Below are 26,398 nucleotides of genomic sequence, written 5' to 3'. Positions count from 1 at the left end.
GTTCCATTTGTAAGTTGGAAAATATCCCCGAGACTTGCAATTAATCGCAGCAATGATTTTTAGCAATCATCAATAGGCATGTATTTGTCTCATTTTTGTGAAGTTAAATACTTAAGGGATTGAGCTGCACTATTTCCCACTGCTTTAATGAGATAACAATCATCAGAAGAGCTAATAAATAGTTTATACCTGCAGCTTTTACTGCACCTTCCACAGCAGCCGTACTGGATTCAATGTCAGCGCTGCTCCTGGACCTCCAACTCCACCAGTCAGAACTCCAACTTTAAGGGACCCTTCTTGTTTTATTCTGACTAGAAACTTGGAAAATCCAACTCAAAGACACAAAGAGAGCACACCACTGGAGATTGGTTCTATGCTTTGCAAGTCCTAAAGAAAAAGGCTAATACTTTTGTTTTTTATATTCTTATAAGCAGTTCTAGAAAGTTTGTGGCATGAGCAGAATTTTTTTTAAAATTAGTGATTATAAATGACTGTTAAAATATTAAAATATATTACATTATTTTGTAACTATGTATAAGTTGTGAGTAACTGGTGCATTAGCAAACCTGTCCTAGCTGAAACCAAGTGATCCTGTGGTTCTCAGCTGGACTAAGCAGTCACAGTGTTCACTAACACCAGCCGTGGTTACAGGCACTTTGCTTTACAAACTCCACAAACGGGCTAAGCAAAGTCAACAAAATGTTTGCTTTCTTTTTGCTCTTGTATAGAGCTTAGGGTATTTCTACAAACAATGGTATGCTCACAAGTACGTATTTCACATGGAAAAATATGAGCAACCTACAATAAAAGGTACACTTTTATATGAATGCAACTTTTCTATGTAAACATCAGGTCAAAAAGAAACTTTTGAACTTTTGGACATATATTTGCTCAAACTTTCTTCAGGAAGTTATTGCTTAGGCACAAATTGGTCTTCCAAACAGACAATAACAATCACAAAACTACTCTGTATTTTTGAAATGTCTATCACAAAGCCCTGACCACTTATGGAGAATATGTGAATAGAGGTGATAAAGTTGTGTGAACCTATAAACTTCACTCACTTACATCGGTTCTGTCAAAATTCAAGCAAACTATAGAGAGAAGCTTGAGCAAGGACAGCCATAATAGTTCAGACAAGTTATGCAGTTTAAGGAAATTGGAACAACAGCAACAACAACAACAAAAAAAGTACATGTTTCAGGAATTTGAAGAAAGAAAATGTTTTGCTTATTGTTCTAATGTTTATCTACTAGAAACTAACTGACCAAAAATAGCAAAGGCTTTGTCTGGATTAATGTCAGACAAATAGCTACAGATCTTTTTCGCCACAAGGTATTTGAATACTGACTGTCATGGCTGCAGATGACATCAAAGTTGAACTCATACTATGGCAACAAATTACTTAGAAATCAGTGTGCACAAAATAAAAAATAAAAAAAATATATATATATTGTTTTTTTTTTCTTTTTACGATGTAATAAAGTGGCTTTTCTACTAGCTCAAGCAGCCTTTATAGTCGCATTTGCCGTTCTCCTGCAGTATTGATAATGAGGATTTATTATGGAACAGTTGACAATGAATGCAATGTGCATGCGTTAGTGGGAGGGATTATCCACCAAGTAGGGCAAGTGGCTAAGGCTAAGGACTGCAATTCCATCCAGCCTAGTTCATTTCAGTCATCCGCTCTGAGCACACACACTCACACACATACGTGCACAGGACAAGGGGAGCACATTTCTGCGCAAGCTCTTCCCCACAATAGTAATAATAATAATAATAACAATAATAATAAAGAGCCTTCAGTGAAAGGAAGAGGGGGTAAAATGGTAAAGTACATTCGACAGCATAGCAGCGAGCTGGGAAGCGAAGAGGTCCTGTCGGAGTCTGACGCGTCCAAGGAGCAGCAGGAGAGATTCGGAGAGATGTCCGGCTGTTCTTTCAGCGACGCTTTCTACTCCAAATGTTCCGCAATGGACCAGATCGGGACTTTCATGCGGAACGTGCAAGTGCTGCTGGATGCGGCCAGTTACATTGAAAGCGCTGAGAAGAGCAACGGAAGTAAGTAAACAAACGGGACATTTAATGCGCCGAGCAGACAACAATAGAGAGCGAGGGCGACAAAAGACGCGCAGCGGACAGATGCACTGCTGGCCCGAGCGGCGGCTGCGACGTTTCACCTGCTGCTTCCTATTAAACCCGAGCTCTTTTGAGGCTGACATAATTCAAACGGGGCTCGTTTGCAGACGAGTTTGGAAATGCATTGAAGTAGGAAATTGGGAGAACAATCGGTTCATCGGAAGCAACGTCTTGCAGCCGCCTCTCGCTGCTGTTTAAGATGATTATTTTTTGCCACTATTAGATTATTTCTAGTCTTTGTTTGTTTGTTTTTTTGAAATTACGTGCACAATTTTAATGAGCCTTCCTTATGTGCACTTGAGTCCACATTATTATAGTCTATTTGCGGCTTCCCATTTCTACACCTAGCATTTTTTTTTTCATTTAACAGAACCTATCCTCGGTTTATGTCCTTTAAGTTTACACATTCACTGGGAATACGTCATGTTTACAGCCCTTCTATCGTAACCGAGACTCCGATTTGGATTTTATTTCCTCTTGGCTTTCCAAATGATCAGCCCTGCTGCCCTGGTCTCTGAAAGCTGCTGCTTCCTTGTATGTGTTGTTCACATGGTTTACGCATGGAACAAATTGCAAAGTTTCTATTGGTCGGAAGCCACGTCCTCAACCCCTGGTCCACAGCAGCTAACCAATGGCAGGCAGGTTTTATTTCTGACGTCTTACGTTACCGAGAATAGTGGTTCATGGGAACTGTAGGAAACAGGATCCCAAACCAACACTAATTCTACTGTCAAAGGGGAGTAGGATAATGACACAACATTATGGCGAGGGAACAATTTAACAAGCTTTGCCCGTTTATTCTGACCTTTTGTAAACTGATAGATATATCCTCAATGGCCACTTTATTAGGTACACCTTTGCTGGTATTGTTTTAATTGTTTCCAGCATATTTAGGTCCATACTGACATGATAGCATTCCAGAGTCACCACATCCAAAATGTGCCCAGCTGGTTTGAGATTTGGTGATTACACACACTGCTCAAAAAAATAAAGGGAACATTTCACTTTAATTTTGTGTGTGGCTCCAAATCCAGGCCTCCATTGGTTAATAAATTTGATTTCCAATGATGATTTGAGCATCAAGAAAGCATCCCTGCTGTCACCAATCGCCTGAAATCTAGATATAAGTCAGGATGGAATCATTCTTTTATGTTGCTTATGCCAGATCTTGATCTTGTGTGAGCCTGTGTAAACTGTCGCTTCAGTTTCCTGTTCGTAGCTGACAGCAGGTCTTCTAACAGACTCATGCGAAGAACAAATATGATTATCATTATCAAAATGCAACCAATATAGCAGCTCCATGTAGCTGCTTGAAGGTCTCCCGCACCAACAGGAAGAACACCGGAATTGTTAAGAAGAGACGTTTGCAGATGTAGCTGACCGTCAGCCATAGAAAGGGAGCTTTCTGTTTGATAACTTTCACTCTCCGCTTGATTGCGAGACACTACAGAAATTGTATTAAAACATAGCATATGTCATACTTCGAGACTTTAAACATAAACTATGCATTATGTCGCTTGATAATTTTCTCATAGCTGTATCTATATTTGCAAAATTAGATTTATCATCAAGAAACATACATATTTGGTTGATCTATGAAAGAAATGTCTTCGGCAACGGTTAGCAGATGTAGTTGGAAGTTACTGAAATTTAGCTTCATACAACCCCGTGTCAGTTCTGGCAACAGAGCATCAACATTTTCATTTGCTTGTTTCCATAATTCAGTTTTTTATTTTTGTTTGTTTTTTTTATTGCATGGACCTTTTTGCAATTTAGTATGTAAACTTCAGGTCATATTTGGTCACTTTTATCAAGTAAATTCACCCTTCTTTGTAGTTGTGGCAGATTCAATAAAATAAAAATATTAATTCTCTATTTCCATTTATTTTTTTTCCCCCTCTTATCAGAATGTGAGCATGGTTATGCTTCAGCATACCCTGAAGCACAGATTGCACATCAACAAAAACATCGCAAATTCAAGAACAGGAAAGTGGACAATATGCACAACAGGTAAGTTAACACTATTGACTTGCTGCAAGATCCCCAATACTCATCATGTCATATTATCTTTGTTAACGACTGAATTATAGCTTCAGTGTGTTGGGTTTGGTGTTTGCACACAGTACGCTTATGCTGCTGTGGATCTGGTTTCTCTATCAATTAAATAATTGACAGTAAATGTTTTAATGCTTTCAACAGATCAGCACATAATGAGCTGGAAAAGAACAGGTGAGTGAAGCAAGGTCCTCTCAATGCACGTTTTAACTTTCGAGACAGCCACACTACAAACAAATCTAAATCTGGTGCATGCTTAACACTTGTGCATGACAGCGAGTATAAAACTTGAGAGAAAGGAGGAATAAATCAAAAATAAGAAAAAAAGTCTATTCTTATCTGCAAGTTTCATAATGGGAGCTCCAGGTGCACAAGCCCACAACGTTCCTTCCCTCAGCCACATTTGCATATCTTGGGCAAATGCTAAATACATCTGCCATATAATTTCAAAATAAGATGTGCTGCAGGACTCTAAATTAACTTATCGCCACAGCACCTTAAGGGAACTCTTATAAAGAAGAGCTTTGTCGTTTCCGTACCGGATATAGGCGTAGATTTTTGCAAGGCAAAATAGAGCACGGCCGCAGTGTAGCAACACTGTTCCTCGAGGACATGCAGACATTTCCCCAGTCAGCAAATGGGAAGCGTCCGTTTCCAGACAACAGGGTTCCTTCCTGAAAGATTTCCAGCTGCGAAAGCCGACTGCCGTTTGCTTTTGCTTCCCCCGTGATGAGGTTTCTGCTTTAAACGGGGAGCTATTCGAAACTTAAATCAGCAGCCATATGCATGTGTAAGTGCAACCTTCAAACAAAAAAAGAAAAAAAGAAAAGAGAACACCCTAAAGGAAGATTCAGAAGAGATTACTCTAATTTACAAAATGGAGGCCAATGCAGATATGACATCATGATTTGACCTACATTTTACTCCATTATTTGCAGGCATACTGAGAGTCCTTTTGCCAGTTATTGTGCTCACTCAGACTGCAGAGGAGTCTCTGGATTGCACAGCAATAGATGACTTCAGCAACTTTGAGATCTCGACCCACATTTATGCCTTCATTTGAAACACGATTAATAACATTATAAAATAGCAATTTTTCAAAGCCCTTTTCTTTTGTTTGTTTGTTGTTTTTTTTAGCGGTCATGTTCAGTGCGGGGAATGCAATGTACTCGTTGTGCTCAGTCCCTGCAGAGAAATTACCTGAACAATGTCTCCTCCCACAGGCGAGCACATCTCCGCCTGTGTTTGGAGAGGTTGAAGTCACTCATCCCTCTGGGACCAGACTGCAGCCGGCACACCACACTGGGACTGCTCAACAAGGCCAAAGCACACATCAAGGTGTGGTAGTGTGAGAGCTGTGGGAGAGGGGACTGCTGAAGGCTTCCCCCCTTTTTTTTATTGGCTTTTAGAAATACTTCTCATGAGGGTGGCTTTGTTTTTGTTCAGGTTTCACCACAAAGTAGTCGCTGGGTTATATAGGTTTTAGAAAAACTTCAGAAACAGTGGAAAACACGTCGTTTCAGGTTATGAAACGCATTTTAATGTTAGACAAGTATAGCTAGGGTAAAGCATTTTGTCACTCGTTTCAAACTAACTGAAGCCTGTGTGAAAATCTAAATGCCCCTCAAAGTTTAACGATGTATTATAATGCATTGGCTGTGCCTAACCATGTTTTTAGGCAGCTGAGTTGTATTTCACTTGCCACACCCAGGCCTGATTACTGCCAGACTTCATGTGGAGTAAACATGAAGCCTAAAAGGCTTAAAAAGCCAAAACCCATTACCAATCTAAAAAAAAAAAAAAAAAACAGACAAGAAGCTGGCACAAAACAAATAGAGAGAACACAAAACAATATCTAGAGCACTACAAGTGTTCAGGATTAAACAAAAAGGAAGAGAGGAGAAAACTGGAGGAAAATGGCATCATTGGGAAAGGTGCAGTTTGAAAACAGCTACTGACCAAAAATAACCCCAAGGTCTGTTTAACATTTGCCAGAAAACATCTTGATTGTCCTCAAACTCTATGGTACGTTTGCAGCTGTAGCACATTCACCCAATGTTCAGACGATGGATGATCCTTGAGATGTTTAAAGCTTGGGATATTGTTTTGTCATTTATATTGCTTTAAACTTTTCTCCAGCTTTCTTACTGACCCTAACTTGATTTTCATGATGCAGTTTGTCCACTAATATTTTCTGACACACAGATTGAGTCTATTTACTAACTGGGTGACTTTTAAGGCAATTTATTTTGGCGCTATCACGTGAAACATTTCTAATCGAACTAATTTGATTTTTGTAGCTCCAGCATTGACCTCCGGTATTAACACAGGTTAGCTTAGCGGACCACAGCGTCTAGGCGACACAAGACAGAGGAGCTAAATAAAACCAAATAAATTAAGCTTAAAAGCGTCCGCCACTTAGCACAGCAAATATAAGTCAAAATAATTTTTGAAGTGGAGTAGAGGTTGGAGGGAAGCCATATAAAAAAATACTATCCTGGCGACGGCCTACAAGAGTTCATCACCTGGAGGTGCAATAAGTGAGAAAGCTGAAATGTTTGCCATTGACACTGGATTTGTACAATTAAAGTCCAGAAACCGAGGCTTTCTAAAAGTTACTGTAGTTTTATTTTTAGAACGTGAGGCTGTGTATTTAAAGGGTGGAGCAGGTGCAGCTGGCAGAGGGACATTAAGCCTGCGGGCATAAAAACAAAGCAAACCAAAATCAACAGCTGTTTTGCAGAGAGCAGTGATAAAAGCTCTTCTCCCTTGTATGAAGGCAATAACGTGAAAAGCTCTGTTAGCGTTAGATGTTTGACACGTCTTTAACTTTATACAAGTCTTTATTTAAACAGTAATATTGGTCTCTGCTGGTTCCCCCCACACCCCTGTGAATAGAAAATTTCTTGATCATGTCCACATTTTGTCATGTTGAATTTATAAACTTCAAATGTAGCTTACTGGGACTATTGTGTTATAGACAAACACAAAGTAGAGCATATTGGTTGTAAGGGAAATGAAATGTGCCTCTCAAAGGCTTTTACAAAAAAAAAGAAATATCTAAAATGTTAAAAATTTATATATTTTTATTAATTTGTCGATGAATAAAAAATAAGAATGTCATAAAAATTTGTTTAAGTCACCATAAGACAGTTCCGATGATCCAGAAGTGATGCACACAAATTACAAGCACTTTCTTCACATTTCTTCAACGACAAGAGCTCTTTAATTAGGAATGAACATTCCTTTTTTTTTCTTCTTCTCTCTCTCTAAAGAAACTTGAAGAGGTAGACCGAAGGAGTCAGCACCAACTGGAGACCTTAGAAAGGGAGCAGAGGCACCTACAGAGGCAGCTGGCTCTGCTGCAGTCTCATGGAGAAAGAGAGAGGGTCCGCACAGACAGCCTTGGCTCCCGCATGGACTCGGACCGCTCAGAGTCTGACAGAGGTCAGTGTCGCAATGAAACCCTTCACTTACTCTTTTTTTTCCAATGGTTGATTACTTATCGATTGTAATTTTTTTAATTTTTTTCCTGGATGCAGAGGAAATCGAAGTGGACGTGGAAAGCACTGAGTTCTCCCATGGAGAAATGGACAGTGTTAGTACTAGTGGTGCAAGCGACCTGGACGACCACAGCAGCCGGCAGAGCTCGGCCAGTGACGAGGGCTACTCCACCTGCAGTCTGAAACTTGCCTTCTCTGCTTAAACAACCAGCCTATACCTACACTGAAGCTGCGATCTTTTTATGGCTTTCTCCGTTCAAAGTACCAGCCTAGAGCTCCGTTCTCCCTCGATCTTCTTCAAACGAACCAGCCTCCCCACATGAATAGTCAAATGTAACTCTTCCCAGAACCAGCCTTAACTTCAGTACACTCCCCTTCAAAATAATAATAATAATAATAATTTTAAAAAAAGCAGCAGCCATCTCTCTACCACATTATTACAATAATACAACTTTGGTAATGTACAACCGTTATCAAAACATCGTTCCCTTTACCTTTTGTAAGTTCAAGTGAACTATACTCGTTTTAAAAGTCGATCCCGTTGAGGACCGGTTATTTAACCAGTGTCAAACACTGAAGGAGGAACTCTGCTTTAAACAAGCTGATCTTTAAAAAAAAAAAAAAAAAAAAAAAAAACAACAACCAGCAAATCCCATTTTCACACACACACAACCAGCGAGGAGCTCACCATTGGAAACATCTGCGCCATATGCCTTGTAAGAAAAAAAAAAAGCCCTTCGTTTCCCCCACTGGATAACACATCCAGACAGCACTTCTTGTTAACGTACAAGCCGGCAAGGGCTAAAATATAGCTTGCATTCCAAAATACGCTCCACAAGTCTGTTTTCTCACGCTTTAGGATCCACAAATCAATCCTTGATTTCATGTGGCATCCCTCTTCTTCAACAAAACAGTCCAATCAAGACACAGGTGGCACGTGGTCCACCTGTTACTCCTAATATATTTTGCATGATTCTATTTATTTTTGATATATTTAATTGTACTTTAGTTGTGCTTGAATGGCAAACCTTTCATCACTGTTTCATCACTGTTTTTAAATGTCTGCCAAACTGACTTAGTAGGAAGCCCCACAAGAAGCATTTGCTGTGCTGAGTTTAACCCATTGCTCAGTGTTTAAATGCTTTCACACTGTGTGCAAATTCAATGAGTTTAGTCGGTAATAAGCTAATCTAGCACTTGTCCAAGCACAAAGCTCAAGCAATAATGTCTAGTTTGATCATGTGTGTAACGTTGGCTGGGTTTGACAATTTTTTTCTCCCCCCCCCCCCATCCGTCCAATTCCAAATACGAGGATATACACTTGCTTTTGGTAGTAGAATCGGCGACTAATAATCAGCAGTAAAATGATTGTAATTGACTTGAAACGCTATGGTGCATGTGTTCTTCTTGAATGTAGCCTTTCTAATATTGTAATGTATTTTGAATTGACAAGTCTCATAATATTAATAATAATAATAATAATGTTGGTAGCATGAACAGCAAGTGACAGAATATTGGTTTTGGTTTATACGTCAGTGTTTAATACTGTATCGTTTTTTGTTTGTTTTTTTGTACTGTAGCTGAGAAAGGAAAAATTGAATTTTTTGACATTTGAAGACTTTTCACTGAAATTCAGAATATATTTAATACTAAACTGCACAGCTGATTTGTTTCAACAATTGAAACCAAAAACAGATATTTCAATATGATCATTTATCTGCGTTCTTCTGAACAAAGTCCTAAGTAAATCACCACCAATTTGTGTCTTAACGTGGGGATTGTCCAACGCCTCGTCGTTGGAGATCGGTCCCCTACCCAGCACGTTTGGGGAAACTGCAAAAAATATAAAAAATAAAATAAAATAAATGCACTATTTAAAGAAAATGTCAATTATGTCGAGGCACAATGTTTTTTCTTATGCTTACCAAGCCGTCCAAGGTGACTTTTGTGCGAAATACGTGCTGCTGGTCCCCTGCTAACAATTTGTTACAACTCCTGGAAACTATTCCTAGAATCTTAATAAAACCTTTAAAACACAAAAACATGCTTATGTTGTGTTTTTTAAGCTTCCGGTGAGGGTTTATGTACAGTACATCACAAATGATGCAATTAAAAAGTAAGTAAAAATTAAAACTCACTTTTTCCTTTATAGTCACATTTCAAGCATTCATTTCTGTTAATTGTGATCGTTAATGAAACCCCAACATTCTGTTTCTCAGAAAATGAGATTAAGACTAATTTAAATAAAGGTTTCTTTTAAGTACAGAATTGCTATGGCCTAAATGAACACAGACAAGTCTGCTGACTTGACAGTTGTCCAATAACCAAGATTATTTTAATGATGTTCTATGTTACTATGATGTACCTTTGCCAGCAATTTTAAATCATACTGTTTTACTGCTTAACTGAAGTCAGGATTTTATTTTTGTTGGGCATCTCCAAACGGCTTCACATTTTAGCTTAATTGTACTGAGTGTAAAAGTCTCTGCTGCCATCTGCAGGGTTAACAGAACCTATACTACATTGAGAAAAAAAAAAAAAAAAACCGAGAACATAAGGTTTATTTTACGCTTTTATATATATGTACAGAAATTAAAATGTCAAGTTAGTCATTCCAAATTCTCAACATAATTAATAATCAGATATTGTTATTGATGAGAATTGAACAATCCAGCATCAAATGTACACTCCATATCAACACATCTTGGAGGAGATTTTGCCTCAAAAATAAGTACAAACAGCAAACTCCACAGGTTTTTCCACAACATACGTTCTTACGCAACAGGAGACTTTGTTCCAGTGGTGGAAAAATCCCTCATGTGAATCTTTTAGTTGAGCCTACGTAATATACAAGATAACTACAGCAATACTTTAAACACCGGTGTCCAACCAGTTCCTTTAAAAGCTTTCATTATACGAGGGACTTTAATCATGTAGAAACACAACAAAAAGCACCGATACAACTAGTATACAGTGGATTATTATGTACAGAGTGTGCGAGGTCATTGTGGCATCAGATGTCTGACGTTGTATTTGGATGTGTCGTTATACTGGGTCATAGGTTTGTCTGCAATGCCACATGTTCCCACTCCCACCTTTCCATTTACACTTTCTGGTGATGCAAATATGCTTCTCTTTACCTACAAGGACATAAAAAAATAAACTGGTTAGCTGGAGGAGAAATAATAATAATAAAAAAAAACAATAAGAGGTTAAAACTATCTTACCTGTCCTTTCTTGTTCTTTGAGTAAGCTTTGTTGTTGAACTGTTGCCACTTAGACTTCTGGTCCTCCCTCTCTTGCTCCAGCTCCTTCATCCTCTGTACCTTTTTCTGAGCTTTCTTCTTCTTATACTCTCGCTGCTCCGCTATTTGCTCTTTTCTAGAAAGTCACACACAAGATGAGAGAAAGTTAAAACAACAAACTTCACACCAGAGATCGGGAACTGCAATTTATGAATTGACTTGAAGTGGTAGACCTGTAACAAAAGTAGTAATGGTAAAAAAAAAAACATGAACAGAATATTGGCTTTGACTTCAGTTTTTAATACTGTATCTTTTTGAAAGGAATGGATGAGTGCAACGTTCAACACTGGCCGTGTCATTCCTGCCACTTGAGGCTCCACTTCCAGGTTTTATTGCTTTCTTAGGAGTCTTAATGGTATGGACACCTCCATATTTGTCTGGTCTTCAGTGTCCCCAACACTCCACCCACAGCAATTAATGTGCACAAATCAGCTCATGGTGGACATCCATAAATCTAGAATCAAATGCAAACTCAAAAACCTCCTGAGCGGTGGCGCCTGATCTGTGGAACAGGCTGCCTGGCACCTCATAGAAAGGCTAGTGTAGCTTCACAAACCTAAAGAAAACACTTCTATGGTCAGAGATAAGTCATATCTTACTTATTTGGGGAAGCAGAATGTAAAGCGTCAGTGATGCAAGACTTTCACAGATTTCAGTGTAGAAATAGTAGAAACAAGACGAGTTCGTTCATTACCTTGACTTTGACTTTAAACCTCCGTCATCGTCAGATCGTTTCCCTTCCTCCACGGCTTTGAGGTTCTGCAGAGGAATCACTTCAGCATTCCCGTACTCTGTGAACGTAACGGCCGCAGTGCCGTTCTCTCTGTCTATCTCCTCAATCTCAGCTTCATACACCCTGTCAAAAGATCACGTCTGTAAGCAGGTGAGTATGAGCCAAAGACTCAAGGTCTACTTAATAGGCAACGTTCAATAATGGCTCAGTAAGTATGAAATAATTCCATTTCAATGTTACAAACTCTAATTTCAATTTTAGAAGAAAAACTGTATTTTTTAAAAAATATCTCCCAACTACAAACTTGTATAAAGTTAAAAAGACACAGACTCTATAAAGCAACAATGCATTTCCTCAAGTTACATAAGAAGAATGAAAAACATCATTATATGAAATGAATAAAATGAAACTGAATGTCAAAATACAGTTTTGAGGATATTCACACTGACCTAAGGTTTCTGAAATGTTACGATTACGATTCGTCTTCATCAGTTACCATTTACGGAACAGAACTACGAATAAAAATATTTTCGTGCATCCAATGAAGAAGGTGCTGCTTTATGGTGACACACATTACACTGGCGAGTCATTTGTTTATTTAAAAAGGATGTTGAAACTCACTGGCCATCGTGGCTCCACGTTGCCAAACATCGTTCACCCACTTTCCAGCTTTTCTTCACTGGCACCGACTCTGAGCCGCTGGTGCTGGAAGACCCATCAGCGGGCTGCGAACTCAGGAGATCTTTAGTCAGATCGATGACTTCCTGCAAAAGAGCAAGAAAAAAAAAAAAGAATAATTACAGGAACTAAGGTGCTCTTATTAGGTTAGGCAACATAATGACTTCCTACTTCCTCCCTTTCAAATGCTTCCATGTCATCAGTTATTTTTAGGGTTTCATGTTAATACAATTCACCACGTCTATAGACTTGATCAAACTTATTAGACAAAGGTAAGAGTGTGTATTAAGGTAAACCGGAGATTTCAAAAGTTATGGCTTAGAATCTGCTTAATTGTGTAAACCTACAGGTTTAAGTCATTTTAATGAGAGGTCAGACACGCTCCTGGATTTAGTGGAGTTTTCTGTGGCTGAAAAGAGAAAAGATCTCCCAACCTGTTGCTCTGTCAGGCAGTTAGTTGAAAGAGATCAATTTTATACCATGAGATTGTCACACTGGCTCGTGTCTATATGCAATTTTAGATTCTATAAATATAAAAACTTGGCAGAGTTTCTCTTCAATTGGATTTCCTGCACTGCACACATTCCTGTCCTAGAAACTATGCATGTGTGGGGCTCACGTGATTATAGTGGACAATTTTATTCATTTGCAAACTTCAACACAAAGACTTATTACATATCAAAATCACAAAGAACTGCAGTAAATAAGTACCATCTAAAGCAGAAGGTCATCAACACTATTTGCTTAAACATAGTTGTTCATTTATCGATCATTTGAACTTTATTGATTACATGTTTCACAGATTTTGTGTAGCCCTAATTTTTATTATACATTTGGTTATCTTATTGAAGGTACTTTGTCTTTTAAACCTATACAAAAAGAAGTTAGATTACACAAAAAGTAATGGTTTACACGCCAATAAAAAAACTGCCCAAAAGTGACAAATGCTTTGTAACTTTATTTGAAATTTCCTAATAAGACTAATGAAAAGGCATACTTTTTAAGATTAATTTACTTAGTTTTACGGTGTTTTCAGGGTCATGTTATAAACGTACAGCAAATATGTATAATCTGCAAAAAACATAAAGAAGAAGTAATGGATGAAAAATATTGAAAATGTGGGAAGCACGGATGTAGAGAGCAAAGAATGAAGAACGAAAGGGAATAAGACTGGAAGGACAATGAACACAAGGGTTCATTATCATTGGGATGGATGGAGCCAGACAAGACCGCATATCAACAAACATGATGACCCACTGTATTCCTAGTAAAAAACCTTTTATAAATGCTACAGTGAAAACAATTTTCGGATGAAGGGAGAAAACAAACCTGCAAGTCCTTCTGAAGTTTTAGGAGGTCTTCATTATCTGGATCGGTTGATAAGGCAACTTCTACTTGCTGTAACTGAGCTTTATAGCTGCTCAACTGTTTCACCAGATCTTCCGACATTTGTGCGCTAAAAAACAAAAAGCAAAATGCGATGTTACCCAGTTTATTACGGGTAGCTGATAAGAGGGTGCAGTATAAAATACGTTTATGACTATACTACTAATCCCGCTTTATTAAAATCTGAATAAATTGATCCATAATGCGTCAACTAAAAAATTGAATGTTAGCACAGCGCTAACACTTAGCAAGGCCTTTTCTTCGACGTACGTTTACCGTAACGAGGCTACCGCTAGCTAACAGCCACAAAGAAGAAACAACAAAAGAGCGGCTATGTGGGTCTTACCTTTGTTCTAGAACCCTTGTCTAACCAGCTGAACAATAAGTACGATTCAAAGTCGACAATTTTTCGTAAATAGCTGTTCTTATTTTTAAAATGTGCTCTTCTTCTGTCTATCTGTGAATAGCACACCGGAAACCAGTATAAATCCCATGCGATGATACGCTGTTCTAGAGGTTCATCAGCGCCCCTATCGGCTGGACATAGCATCTTCAGTATCTCTTTGACTTTCGACTTAAAAACCAAGCTTGTACAGTCGCCACAACAATTTCCAATGAGCTTAAAGTTGTTTACTTATACAGTTTTTGTCTCTTTAAACATGTAAAAGAGTACTTCTTAATCCCACCCCATAATAAAGTTATATATATTTAACTTCCCACAGCTCTTAAGCAAAATCGATGGCTGCACAGTTGGTTTCTAAGTGGTCAAAAGTAAAACAACATTTTCTTCCACATCATTTCTCCGAAACACTAAAGTGTATAAAACCTATTTTGTCACAACATTAAACATATTGCCAGAGATATAATGAAATAGTTCAGATCAAAGCAAATGTATTAGTTAGAATAGCTTAATCACAGTTTTCCAGTTTCCATGCAAGACTTAACATTTACTTTGTTCACAATCGCTTTACATTCAGTCAGACTGAGCTTGCAAAGAATTTTAAGAATATCACTCTTTAAATTAGAGAAGCTGCTAGAAATAAATACTTGCAGCTGTAACTGCAGCAAAAGATGAGTTGACAGAGTACCAAATCAGAGTCGATATAAATGCACATGACCGTCTTTAGATTTTCTCTTAAAAAGAAAATTGGAAAGTCGTTTCCTTTCCACTTCACAAATATTAAATACTTTGTGTTAGTCTATCACATAAAATCCCATAGACGCTGAAGTTTGTACATGCAAAGTGAAGAATATGAAAAAGTCCAACAGATATGTACTCTAATGTAGCAAGGCTGAGCTCAGCAACAACAGCTTCACTCACCCAGAATGTCACACATTGGACTGGAATCTGATGTAGAGGTGTTGCAAAAAACAAAGTGAGTAAAAATGAATCGCTTATTGTGTAAAACTATGTGCAGTGAAAAATAAGCAAAATGTCATAAATTCATAGAAACTGTAGAAAAATTACATTATCAGATAAGAAGCACAAGAAGAACAAGGTTCCTAAAAACCTAAATTAAAATGACCCCATATGTGTATTATTTCATTGGACACAAGTAACAACTTTAAAATATAAGTTGTATCTGACTTACTTTATAAAAGTTTAGTATATTAATCAAACCCATTCATTTTGATTAATGCAGTTCTGCTCTGAAAACAAGATTAGATTAATCTGTGTCAGGCTGTATGTCAACAGTCTCCTCTATCTGGGCCTTAAGTGCTATTAGTGAACAACTGAATAACCCCCTCCTCTCTCCAAAGACAACCATTATTTCCAGCTCTTTCTTTTCTTTTTACTTTCAAGATATATGATTGGCTTATGACACAGGAGCTCAAAACGATAGCGTGTACTCGTACAACACTGTAATCTAATAGTGCACATAAATTGCTTCTATAAATCACCAACATAATTATCCTCAAAAATCAACCAATGACTTAGGCGTCTGGAAGCAGCACCGAATCACTTTTTATGTCTTCAGCAGTTGAACTCCTCCCATTCCTGTTCTCACTGTAGTGGAGGCAGCATCACAGATCTCCAGCGTCAGATCAAGCCCATTGAAAACACGAGCTTCACTACAACTGCAACAGATGAAGAGACCAGATGAAGACAGATGAAGACAGATGAAGACAGATGAAGAGACCAGGAATTGAAGGAAAATGGGTGATTTATGATATGGCTTCCAGGGAGTTAAAATGTGTAGTTTTATTCCTAAAGGTAGGTGGATTCATATTTCTTATTGCTATTACCAGCACTGAGTAAAAAAGAGAATTATGTAAAAGGTGGAATGCATTAAATCACTTTTAATAGAGCTTGTCTCTTTAACACAAAGAGATATTCATGGTTATTTTGTTTATACTTTTTTACTCTCAAAGGAGACACAAACTATTGACTTCTTCAGCAATCTCAGCAAAATGAAGAGACCGTTCTCTGCTGCTGTTTTCCTTTAGAGAATCCCCCGAACAGGCAGTGGGAGAGCACAGTTTCTCCTCGGCTCGCAGTGAACACAACTCAGACTATTATTTTGGACGCCACGGCTCGTCCTGATGGGCTGCCTCAACCTCACCAGCAGAAACGAGACTTTGCCTGGCAAGCAGCCCTTCTCTGTGCAGACCTCGGTGATGCTCACCACCCTGGTGGGGATGCTTATTTTACTAACCGTGTTTGGAAACGTCATGGTAGTGATCGCTGTGATGACGAGCCGGGTCCTGAAGGCGCCCCAGAACTTGTTTTTAGTCTCTCTGGCATGCGCAGACATTCTGGTTTCCACCTTAGTGATGCCCTTTTCCCTAGCAAACGAACTCATGGGTTACTGGTACTTTGGCACAGTGTGGTGTGAAATCCACCTGGCTTTGGATGTTCTCTTTTGCACTTCATCCATCGTTCACCTGTGCGCCATAAGCCTGGACAGGTACTGGTCTGTGACTAAAGCCATCGAGTACAACCTGAAACGGACGCCCCGCAGGATTAAATGCACGATCTGCTTGGTTTGGGCGCTTGCAGCCTTGATTTCATTCCCCCCGCTCATCACAATGACAAAGAAGGAGGGAGGAAAGGACAACCCTGAGTGCAAGATCAATGAGGTGAAATGGTATATCATATTCTCGAGCATTGCATCCTTCTTTGCACCCTGTGTCATCATGATTATGGTGTATGTCCGGATCTACCAGGTTGCCAAGAAAAGAACCAGAGCCTCACCAGGAGAGCGGCAAAGAGAGAACGGCAACTTAGAGAACACCCAATTTGACATGGACCCCGGAGAAAAGCAAGAGAAGGAAATGGATGAGCTGAAAGACGGGGAAGAGGTCTACGGGCTGGACGTGGAGGAAGAGCCGTCCTCCTCTGATGGGAATGAAAACATCCTGTGTTCCCTGATGAAGAAGAGGAGCGGGAGAACACCCAAAGCGACTCAGGTGAAATCTAAAGAAACTTGTACAAAGGCAGAGGACCTGTCCTCTGCGAGGGCGAGCAAGTGGAAGGGAAGGCAGTACAGGGAGAGGCGCTTCACCTTCGTCCTGGCCGTGGTCGTGGGAGTGTTTGTTCTTTGCTGGTTCCCCTTTTTTTTCACCTACACGCTTGCAGCAGTTTGCGACACGTGCTGCATCCCGGAGAAGCTGTTCAAGACCTTCTTCTGGTTCGGCTACTGCAACAGCTCACTAAATCCGGTGATATACACCATATTCAACAAAGACTTCAGAAAATCATTCAGAAAAATCCTTTGCAAAAGAAACACAGGAGGTTTGTAATTAAAATACAAAAAAGTGTGTATTATGCTTGTTTTGCAATCTGTATTACAATGTTGCAGCATGCCAGTTTAGAGTCTTGATATTGTTTAACTGTGACATTGTGGGTGGCTATTTATGAAAAATGTTACACATTAAATGTTCATGTTTATCATAATTATACAGGTGCTGGTCATAAAATTAGAATATTGTGATAAAGTTCATTATTTTCCATAATGTCATGATAAAAATTAAATTGTCATATATTTTAGATTCATTGCACACCAACTGAAATATTTCAGGTCTTTTATTGTTTTAATTTTGATGATTTTGGCAAACAGCTCATGAAAACCCAAAATCCCTGTCTCAAAAAATTAGAATATTATGAAAAGGTTCTCTGAACGAGCAATAAAAATAATCATCCGAATCAACAAAGTAACTCTAAACACCTGAAAAAGATTCCTGAGGCCTTTAAAAACTCCCAGCCTGGTTCATTACTCAAAACCGCAGTCATGGGTCAGATTGCTGACCTGACTGCTGTCCAGAAGGCCATCACTGACATCCTCAAGCAAGAGGGTGAGAAACAGAAAGAAATTTCTGAACGAATCGGCTGTTTGCAGAGTGTTATATCAAGGCACCTCAGTGGGAAGTCAGTAGGAAGGAAAAAGTGTGGCAGAAAACGCTACACAACGAGAAGAGGTGACCGGACCCTGAGGAAGATTGTGGAGAAGGGCCGATTCCAGACCTTGGGGGAAGCAGTGGACTGAGTCTGGAGTAGAAACATCCAGAGCCACTGTGCACAGGCGTGTGCAGGAAATGGGCTACAGGTGCCGCATTCCCCAGGTCAAAGGTCAAGCCACTTTTGAACCAGAAACAGCGGCAGAAGCGCCTGACCTGGGCTACAGAGAAGCAGCACTTTGGACCACTGTTGTTCAGTGGTCCAAAGTACTTTTTTCGGATGAAAGCAAACTTTGCATGTCATTCGGAAATCAAAGTGCCAGACTCTGGAGGAAGACTGGGGAGAAGGAAATGCCAAAATGCCAGAAGTCCAGTGTCAAGTACCCACAGTCAGTGATGGTCTGGGTGCCATGTCAGCTGCTGGTGTTGGTCCACTGGGTTTTATCAAGGGCAGGATCAATGCAGCCGCTATCAGAAGATTTTGGAGCACTTCATGCTTCCATCTGCTGAAAAGTTTTATGGAGATGAAAATTTAATTTGGTCTGGAATCGGCCTTTCTCCACAATCTTCCTCAGGGTCCGGTCACCTCTTCTCGTTGTGTAGCGTTTTCTGCCACACTTTTTCCTTCCTACTGACTTCCCACTGAGGTGCCTTGATATAACACTCTGCAAACAGCCGATTCGTTCAGAAATTTCTTTCTGTTTCTCACCCTCTTGCTTGAGGATGTCAGTGATGGCCTTCTGGACAACAGTCAGGTCAGCAGTCTGACCCATGATTGCGGTTTTGAGTAATGAACCAGGCTGGGAGTTTTTAAAGGCCTCAGGAATCTTTTTCAGGTGTTTAGAGTTACTTTGTTGATTCGGATGATTATTTTTATTGCTCGTTCAGAGAACCTTTTCATAATATTCTAATTTTTTGAGACAGGGATTTTGGGTTTTCAAGAGCTGTTTGCCAAAATCATCAAAATTAAAACAATAAAAGACCTGAAATATTTCAGTTGGTGTGCAATGAATCTAAAATATATGACAATTTAATTTTTATCATGACATTATGGAAAATAATGAACTTTATCACAATATTCTAATTTTATGACCAGCACCTGTAATATTGTCATGAAGAGTACAAATTTAAAATGACACAGATGCATCAAAACGTGACTTATATCTGCATGCTACAATGGTATAGATCTCCTAAAATTTCAAAGTTTGGCACATTATTTATTTCTGACGACTGTATGATATCCCCACTGCGGTACTGATTCAGTAAGGGAAATTAAATGCTAAAAAGATGCATAACAGATTTGTGACACTTTCATAATCACCTCGTCAGTGCTGGCCCAAGAATATACAGGGCCCTAATCATTTTAATTTGGGGATCCTTTTTTTAATTTGGGCCCCCCAGCCTCCACACCATAAATCTGCTATATATTAAATTTAACAGCAGTATACTTTCACAGTTCACTAGCAAACCGACAATTAAATTGACTATTTGTATTGATCTTGACCCTGATATCATTTGCTCCGTATTGGGTATTAAAGTAAAACCTGAAAATGCAGTAGGTTGCAAAACTTCAACATATTTCGTTAGGATTTCTTTTTGTTGTTGCAGAATTGATAAGTGAAAGGAATAAAAAGTACAAATAAAAATCTAAGAAAGTGCAGTGTGCCTTTTAACTCTGCTATGATGTTCATTTCTGAGGTGCAGCTATAATAATATAATGTTCCTGACTCAAGTTGACTCAGGGATTAAAAAAAAAAAATGCACTGTCAGAATCCAAAAAATATTCCCCAAAATATTTTATATCTGATCAGTACTAACAATTTCAATCAATATTTACTGCAATGATGCAATTTAGCGCTTAGAAATGAAGGCTGAATGAGGATAATTCACTTGTTTTTCACAAAAATAGAACTATTTTAATTTTTAATCTCCACTAGGAAAGCCGACACAGACAAGTCAACATCAAAATTATATTTTTCGATTTTTTTGTCAGTGTTCAGTCATTCGTCTGGTGCTATGACATCCAGTAATCGTGTTCAAGTTACCTACTCCCCCTTTGACAGTATTAAAGGATTTGTTTTCTGGTCCTTTCAGGTGATGATTTCAGCACTTTTGTGCAAAGTACTCAAGAGGACAACATTTTTTCCCTTTTTATTAGGACACTGTAAATTTTCACAGATTACGTTTTTCCCCCTGAGACCATTTGCCATAGTAAGCACCGCCCTTGTACCCTGATTCTTTGGAGAAGCTAAAGCTGGTTTTCCAATGAAAACCTACAAAGTCTATGTATAGCTAGTGTTTGGATCACATGCTGCTCATATTATTATTATTATTATTATTATTATTATTATTATTAATGAATGGGTCAATTTGACCCTTAACATAACAGGAGGGTTAAAAACATTCTTTAAAATTAGCTATTTGTGAACATTTGTAAAGAGCATAAATTAAGATAAATCTTTATAAAAGAACCACATAAATAAATAAATAAATAAATAAATAAATAAATAAATAAATAAATAAATAAATAAATAAATAAATAAATAAATAAATAAATAAATAAAAATGCTAAGAGCTCTGGCACCTCCCGCCCTACTTTTTTTGAGAATCAAATTTTGCTTTTTCTGGGGCCAGCCCTACACCAGGTTGCATTTCTTCAAGCACGTCAGCGATTTTGCATAAAAGCAGACATCTTTTTTTTTTTTTTTTATGAAAAAACCTGAAACTGACAATTTCCTTGATGGTTTCCATGTTTTCCACCTTCAACTTCAGGATATATATTTCTTCTCGTTTTAATGCAAATGAATTTGGACAGTAAAACCCACTGTTGTTTATTTCAAGGTGCTGAAGTGAAAATATGCTTCACATATTTAGCAGGCTGTAGTTTTTTAAAAAGTCTCTGCTGACATGATTAGCTGCGATGGTGTATGACACGAACATGGTCGATTGTTCCAATGTTTAACCCCAATAAATGACTTTTTGGCTTCTGTATTAGATGTGACTCTGCTTTTATAATTAGGCTTTGTCAAAGGAGCACAAAAAGAAAAAAAAATCATTAGCTCCAATTATCTGCTGCATGATATGCAATGATTGTGGCAGCCAGGCAACTGAGCGTCTTTCACTGTGAGACCGAGGAAACAAGCGACATTGTAAATTTTCTGAAAACTATCGTACATGTCTTTTAATGGCTATACAAACAATTGTGCCTCCTCCTCACCCCCGAAGCAATCTGTACAGAGAGGGATGTTATCTCCACCCCACCAGCTAGCTCACTCCCTCATAACAAGCCCTAGAACAAGACAATTATACGAACAGAAAATTATCCCTGGGAGGGACGAGTAACACGACAGTATTGAACACAGTTTATCATGAATTATAGCCCCTCATATCAGGATATCATTAAATCCTCCCCTGGAGTCAAACAGAACTCACGCATGGATAGAAATATGAGTGTCTTCTGCAAATTACGCTGTGAGGTTAATATCCAGCAGCTTATCAGTATTTTTTTTTTTGTTCTTTGAGTGTTATCAGTGTTCCCTGTCTCTTGTCCATTTTTGTGCACTTTTCATGCTGAAAGTTCTCATTGTTTGTACTTTTTTTCACTTAGTTTTTTAGGTTCAGATTGATTTTTTTTTATAGTCAATCATTTGTTTGTAACTTACAAAACATTTTTTTTAGTCATGTATTTTTTTTTTTTTATACAAATAACTGAGAGGTTCCCAGGACTTGCTTTCTGGGATTCTGGTATCGTAAGATTCCAGTGGTTCAGCCATTTCTCAAAGGCTTAAAATACAACATAATAGAATTTCCATAATATTCCATTATGAGAAAATTGTATTTGAGGTTTTGTGGCGAAGCCTAATCATGCAACATGAATGTATTTCTACAGCAGCATGAATAGATCTTAAGGTACTCATGCAGAGAAAAAAGTAGACATTTGGTCTGTTTTTGGAACAAGTTTAAATAAGCATCTGCTTATGAGAGTCTTGAGTATTAACAATATGAAATATTTAGTATTACGAGGATTTCAAGAGAAATATATCTTGTTTGGTTCTGGCTCATTGCATATCAGTGTGTTTGGAAGAAAAAAATTAAAATAAACTGCTGTGATTAGTTTCTGAATGCCTCCTTTAATTAAAATGACTATTCTCTTGGAGTCTGCTGCACTGCTTGAGCAGCTGCATTGCATAAATTACAATTTGAAGTGCCTCAACATCAAGCAATTGGGAGATTAAAATGCCAAAATGAACATTACTGTCTTCCCCAAAAAGATTAATGAAACAGTCGTAATATAAACGGACGCGCTCAGTTGGTTTGGCTCAAACCACAAAAGCACTGGCATTATTTCAAGCCCTGCATGTTTTTAGGCTGTTTTTTTTTTGTCTCATGTCAAATTACAGTAACTTATGCGACTTATGTTTGGTTACAAACTACAAACGGTGCTGTTGCAATAGCTAAAGTACACATGAGTCTACTTTCACTGTTTGCTGAGACAATGATTAATTTCCTTCTGCAAAGACCGCAGACCATCACGATTTATGCCCATGATGGCTCAACTTGTAAAACTATCTTTAACACTTACTCACATTTGGAGTTCCCACAGCTTTCACACAGTTTCCCTGTCAGTCCTCTTCCTTTCATAGTTCTTTTCTACTCAATTGCTAATAATGGGTCAAATTTGATCCAATGCAGATTAGGTTAATTTAGCTTGAAAAGATTGCCTTAGTATCATCAGATTTGACCTTTCACCTACATAATATACTTTTCTTCAAATTCCTTCAAAAATATTAAACTCTTACTAAATGTGTTTTTATTATGTTGACCACAGAAAGGAGTGGGCATTGTCACAACGACAGCTAATGGAGATCCTGAGCAAATCAACAAAGAAAACAACACACATTCTTTTTTTTTTCTGCTAGTCATTGGTTTAGATACTAATTTGTGTTTGTATTAAAATAGACTGATCAAATGTTTGCCACCTCAACTGTGAAAACCATTTTAGTTATGATAATACATTTCTCTACAGTAATCAGTTATCCACATGTTCCGTCTTCATAGTCTTCTGTGATTTACAAACAACGCCGTAATCTACTTCCTCTGTGCAATCGGACATGCCCACACACTTGTTAGACCCCACCTCTGGTTGGATGATCAGGACTCCTCTGGTGCATGGATGCAAGAGCTGGCTTGGACTGTCAATCTGGGTAGAAAGTTTGACTATCATAACCACAGCCCACTGACATTAGCAACAATGAGCAGATTTTCTTTGTTCTATCTTCATGTTGTGGAAGAAGTCATTGAGCGGTTCAGAACGGTAATCGGTGTGGAATGAAGACGATCCTCATGATCCAGTCCAACAAACTGGATCATGATTTTTTTTATTTTTTTTTTTTAGCCAGATGTTTGATTAAAAACCCCAAATCTCTGTCCTGACAGAATAAAGCAAACCATTTGCGTTAAAGAAATCACCCATACGCTTTTTTCTGTTTGCCACACTCTCAAAGAAGTAGTTAGAGAGACATCAGATAAACAAGAGTTGTCCAGAAGCCCTAACAAGTTTAAATAAAAGCATGAGATGAATAGGCTGTTTTTAATTTAATGGTAAGTCATCTATTATTTATTAATCAGAATGCGCCAGGCACACTGGGGTATATTAGATCTCCTCCATGATAAAGACACAAGATAATATCATTTGACTCTGAGGACTGCAAGAGGCAGGAAGACCCTGTAAGGTTTCATATTTCTTCCATTCCCAAGGGTTTGCTGCTGCATATAAAATTAACAATTAACCCGGTTTTTAATTGTGTAAGACACCTGTGAAACTGGAGTTGTTGTTGTTTTGTTTTTTTATTTAGAAATAACAGACATCATAGTGTGACTTCTAAAATATAGATTTGGCTATCTCCCCCTCTACGCCCAGAGACCCCCAAAAAATACATGATTTGCATAATATTTTTTCTTTTACATTTTTCATTTACCATGCACTTGGCCTCTGTTAATTCACAAAGAAATCTTAATTCGCCTTAGGTCATCTTCTGATTGACAATAACCCCTAACAGACCCAGTGGAGACAGTGTACCCCAGTGCTTTCATGTATTTTTTTTTTGCACCTCTGCATAATTTGAATATTTCCACAATCTTGAGCAGTTCTTACAAAACAGTTTCCCTGCAGGGATCAGCGAGGTTTTTCTGAATCTGATTAAATCTTCAAGGACTCCACAACCAAATGTTTCTTGTCTGCTTTGACTGGAGGCCACTCTTGATCTCCAGAAGAACACCTCGGGGACCAGAGGACCTCACTGGGAATTCAAAGAGCCAGAATATGTGGATGGCACAGAATTTGGAATAAGAAATCAAACATCTCGGCATTTTAACAAGCCTGTAATATGCTAAGTTAAAGGCTTTCAGTCTTGTTTTAGTTTGTTACGCAGATTTAAAAAGGACGGTTGTGTCCTCATGCTGCTATGGCTTCTTCTTTGCTCTCTGCCCAAAATGCTTTTTTGGAAAAGTATGGCAAAATTACAAAGACCACAGAGGTGATGTGGTTAAACAAACCTTAGTGCCACATAATCCCCTCCTTACGTTGTATAAACAAAAATAATGAACAAAACTCTACGCTCCTATGTTATGAAGCTGCGGTGGAGTTCTACCTACTACAAATGGCCACTAATTTCAGTAGGAAAAAGCTGATTAAATAAGGTAAAACTGCATAACGCATGCAGGAGTTATTTGAAAAAATTATACAAGCTGAGTACTCTTGGTTAGTTACTTAGCATAAAATGTTATAAGCACAGGAAGGCGTCCATTTTATATGGAGGAGAAACCAAATTACCTCCTGGGCAGCTGCGAATGTATTCTACTGTAATACTACGAGCCATAACACATTTCAATGACTCAAGAGCAAGGAGAAAATGGAGCAAGTTTTCCGAGAGGTGATGATCTACATGGTGGTGGGTGTGAAGGTAAGACTGCCTTAATCCACAGCAAAACTCACAACTTCAACTCCTTGAAATTAAAATGAAACTTGATATGTGCAACGCTAGCATATAGTTTTAACCAGGAGACACTTTACTAAAATATTCACTGACTAAACATGTAGTCAACAGACTATGATTAAGCAAGGGGTATACAAAACCCAGCCAAATCTGAAAGTTAAACTGAAAAGGACAACTAACGTATTAGTATAATCCATGATCTTAAAAATGGATTGACCAATAAATAAATAAATAAATAAATACATATATATATATATATATATATATATATATATATATATATATATATATATATATATATATATATATATATATATATATATATATATATATATATATATATATATATATATACCTGGTGTAAATTTATTGACGAGTTTTCTATCTCATTATATCAGTCCAGCCAATATTATCATTTCCGCTCTGTTTTCTCCCGGTGTTTTGCTCACAACATCCTCCCATATATGCACATGCATCTGGGCAGTGCCAGCATCCGTCATACAAAGCCAACATAAATATCAATTTCTATTTACTTTTAGTGAACTTCATCTATTCTCACCAGTCAACTGTTGGGGGGGAAGAAAAAAAAATCTATTGATGAGCTGTCATCTACAGCACACCCAGACACACAAAGAGTTAGCTGAATACAGAGACGTTTAAACAAGCTCTGACAGCTTCGGTAAAGGTGTCAACTTTACTTTATTTCATCTTAAGAGACTTCCAGAGAACAAAGTAAACCTACCAAGCTGGTATTGAGTCACACCTAATGACATTTTATTAAGTGATGTAAAGATGTGTCATAATAACTGCAACATGCAAATCAGTTGGCATTAATATTCAATGTTCTATTAGCCCATAAAATAAAAACATTGCAAAGACTGAGAGAGACATTTCTAAACAAGGTTCAGACTTTTTAATAAGATACTATTTTAATTATTAATTTGAATGATTATAAGGCTACATACTGTATCTTTCTATGATTTTCTTTGTTGTTTCTTTGGATTAATCATTCAGTATATTTCTCTTGAAGCTGTAAAAAAGGCAATGAAATTATTTCAGGTTATTATGGTAGGTAAAGTTTGGGGTAAAGTGACCATATCTCAAATAATTGGTATTTAACAGACTTTGAATTATACAGCTGTCTAAATCTTTCAGGTACTTTGGTAATTAAATGTTAAAAATGGCTTGCCATAAACAGAGGTTCTG

The 26,398-nt window shown here is 37.9% G+C and overlaps 3 protein-coding genes across 4 annotated transcripts; 2 read left to right on the top strand and 1 right to left on the bottom strand.

The window, feature by feature from the left end:
- The first annotated feature begins 1,701 nt into the window (after positions 1-1,701).
- On the top strand, positions 1,702-8,339 carry LOC106914133 (max-interacting protein 1-like). Of its 2 annotated transcripts, XM_014980737.2 has the most exons (6): positions 1,702-2,061; positions 4,047-4,149; positions 4,339-4,368; positions 5,418-5,532; positions 7,470-7,641; positions 7,737-8,339. In XM_014980737.2, the coding sequence occupies exons 1-6, from the start codon at positions 1,827-1,829 to the stop codon at positions 7,898-7,900; spliced, it is 819 nt and encodes a 272-aa protein (XP_014836223.2). In that variant the 5' UTR covers positions 1,702-1,826; the 3' UTR covers positions 7,901-8,339. The 2 variants fall into 2 exon arrangements, with proteins under 2 accessions (XP_014836223.2, XP_087869103.1); XM_088012977.1 differs by lacking the exon at positions 4,339-4,368.
- Positions 8,340-10,242: 1,903 nt separating this feature from the next.
- Positions 10,243-14,305, bottom strand: smndc1 (survival motor neuron domain containing 1). Its single transcript, XM_014980738.2, has 6 exons — positions 14,146-14,305; positions 13,743-13,869; positions 12,357-12,499; positions 11,697-11,858; positions 10,925-11,078; positions 10,243-10,837 (listed from the first exon to the last, which is right to left on the bottom strand). Exons 2-6 carry the CDS (start codon positions 13,860-13,862, stop codon positions 10,700-10,702), a joined length of 717 nt encoding a protein of 238 aa, XP_014836224.1. The 5' UTR covers positions 13,863-13,869; positions 14,146-14,305; the 3' UTR covers positions 10,243-10,699.
- A 2,038-nt stretch (positions 14,306-16,343) lies between these two features.
- LOC106914135 (alpha-2A adrenergic receptor-like) lies at positions 16,344-17,543 on the top strand. The gene has a single exon (XM_088013029.1). The coding sequence runs from the start codon at positions 16,344-16,346 to the stop codon at positions 17,541-17,543; it is 1,200 nt and encodes a 399-aa protein (XP_087869155.1).
- Positions 17,544-26,398: the final 8,855 nt, after the last annotated feature.

This window comes from Poecilia mexicana, unplaced genomic scaffold (genome assembly GCF_051168715.1).
Source record: "Poecilia mexicana isolate PSO_F unplaced genomic scaffold, ASM5116871v1 scaffold_15, whole genome shotgun sequence".
Taxonomy (NCBI): domain Eukaryota; kingdom Metazoa; phylum Chordata; class Actinopteri; order Cyprinodontiformes; family Poeciliidae; genus Poecilia; species Poecilia mexicana.
The sequence above is the reverse complement of the archived record's forward strand: the minus strand, read 5'-3'. Positions and strand labels throughout refer to the sequence as shown.

What these genes read in the sequence shown, in the direction of transcription:
- LOC106914135 (XM_088013029.1), top strand. Translation starts at nt 16,344, where the DNA reads ATGGGCTGCCTCAACCTCACCAGCAGAAACGAGACTTTGCCTGGCAAG.
- smndc1 (XM_014980738.2), bottom strand. Translation starts at nt 13,862, where the DNA reads ATGTCGGAAGATCTGGTGAAACAGTTGAGCAGCTATAAAGCTCAGTTA. An exon ending in AACTTCAGAAGGACTTGCAG is followed by an intron (nt 12,500 to 13,742) that starts GTTTGTTTTCTC and finishes GCTCTTTTGCAG; the next exon opens with GAAGTCATCGATCTGACTAA. An exon ending in CAAAGAACAAGAAAGGACAG is followed by an intron (nt 10,838 to 10,924) that starts GTAAGATAGTTT and finishes ATGTCCTTGTAG; the next exon opens with GTAAAGAGAAGCATATTTGC.
- LOC106914133 (XM_014980737.2), top strand. Translation starts at nt 1,827, where the DNA reads ATGGTAAAGTACATTCGACAGCATAGCAGCGAGCTGGGAAGCGAAGAG. An exon ending in AATGAGCTGGAAAAGAACAG is followed by an intron (nt 4,369 to 5,417) that starts GTGAGTGAAGCA and finishes CTCCTCCCACAG; the next exon opens with GCGAGCACATCTCCGCCTGT. An exon ending in CCGCTCAGAGTCTGACAGAG is followed by an intron (nt 7,642 to 7,736) that starts GTCAGTGTCGCA and finishes TCCTGGATGCAG; the next exon opens with AGGAAATCGAAGTGGACGTG.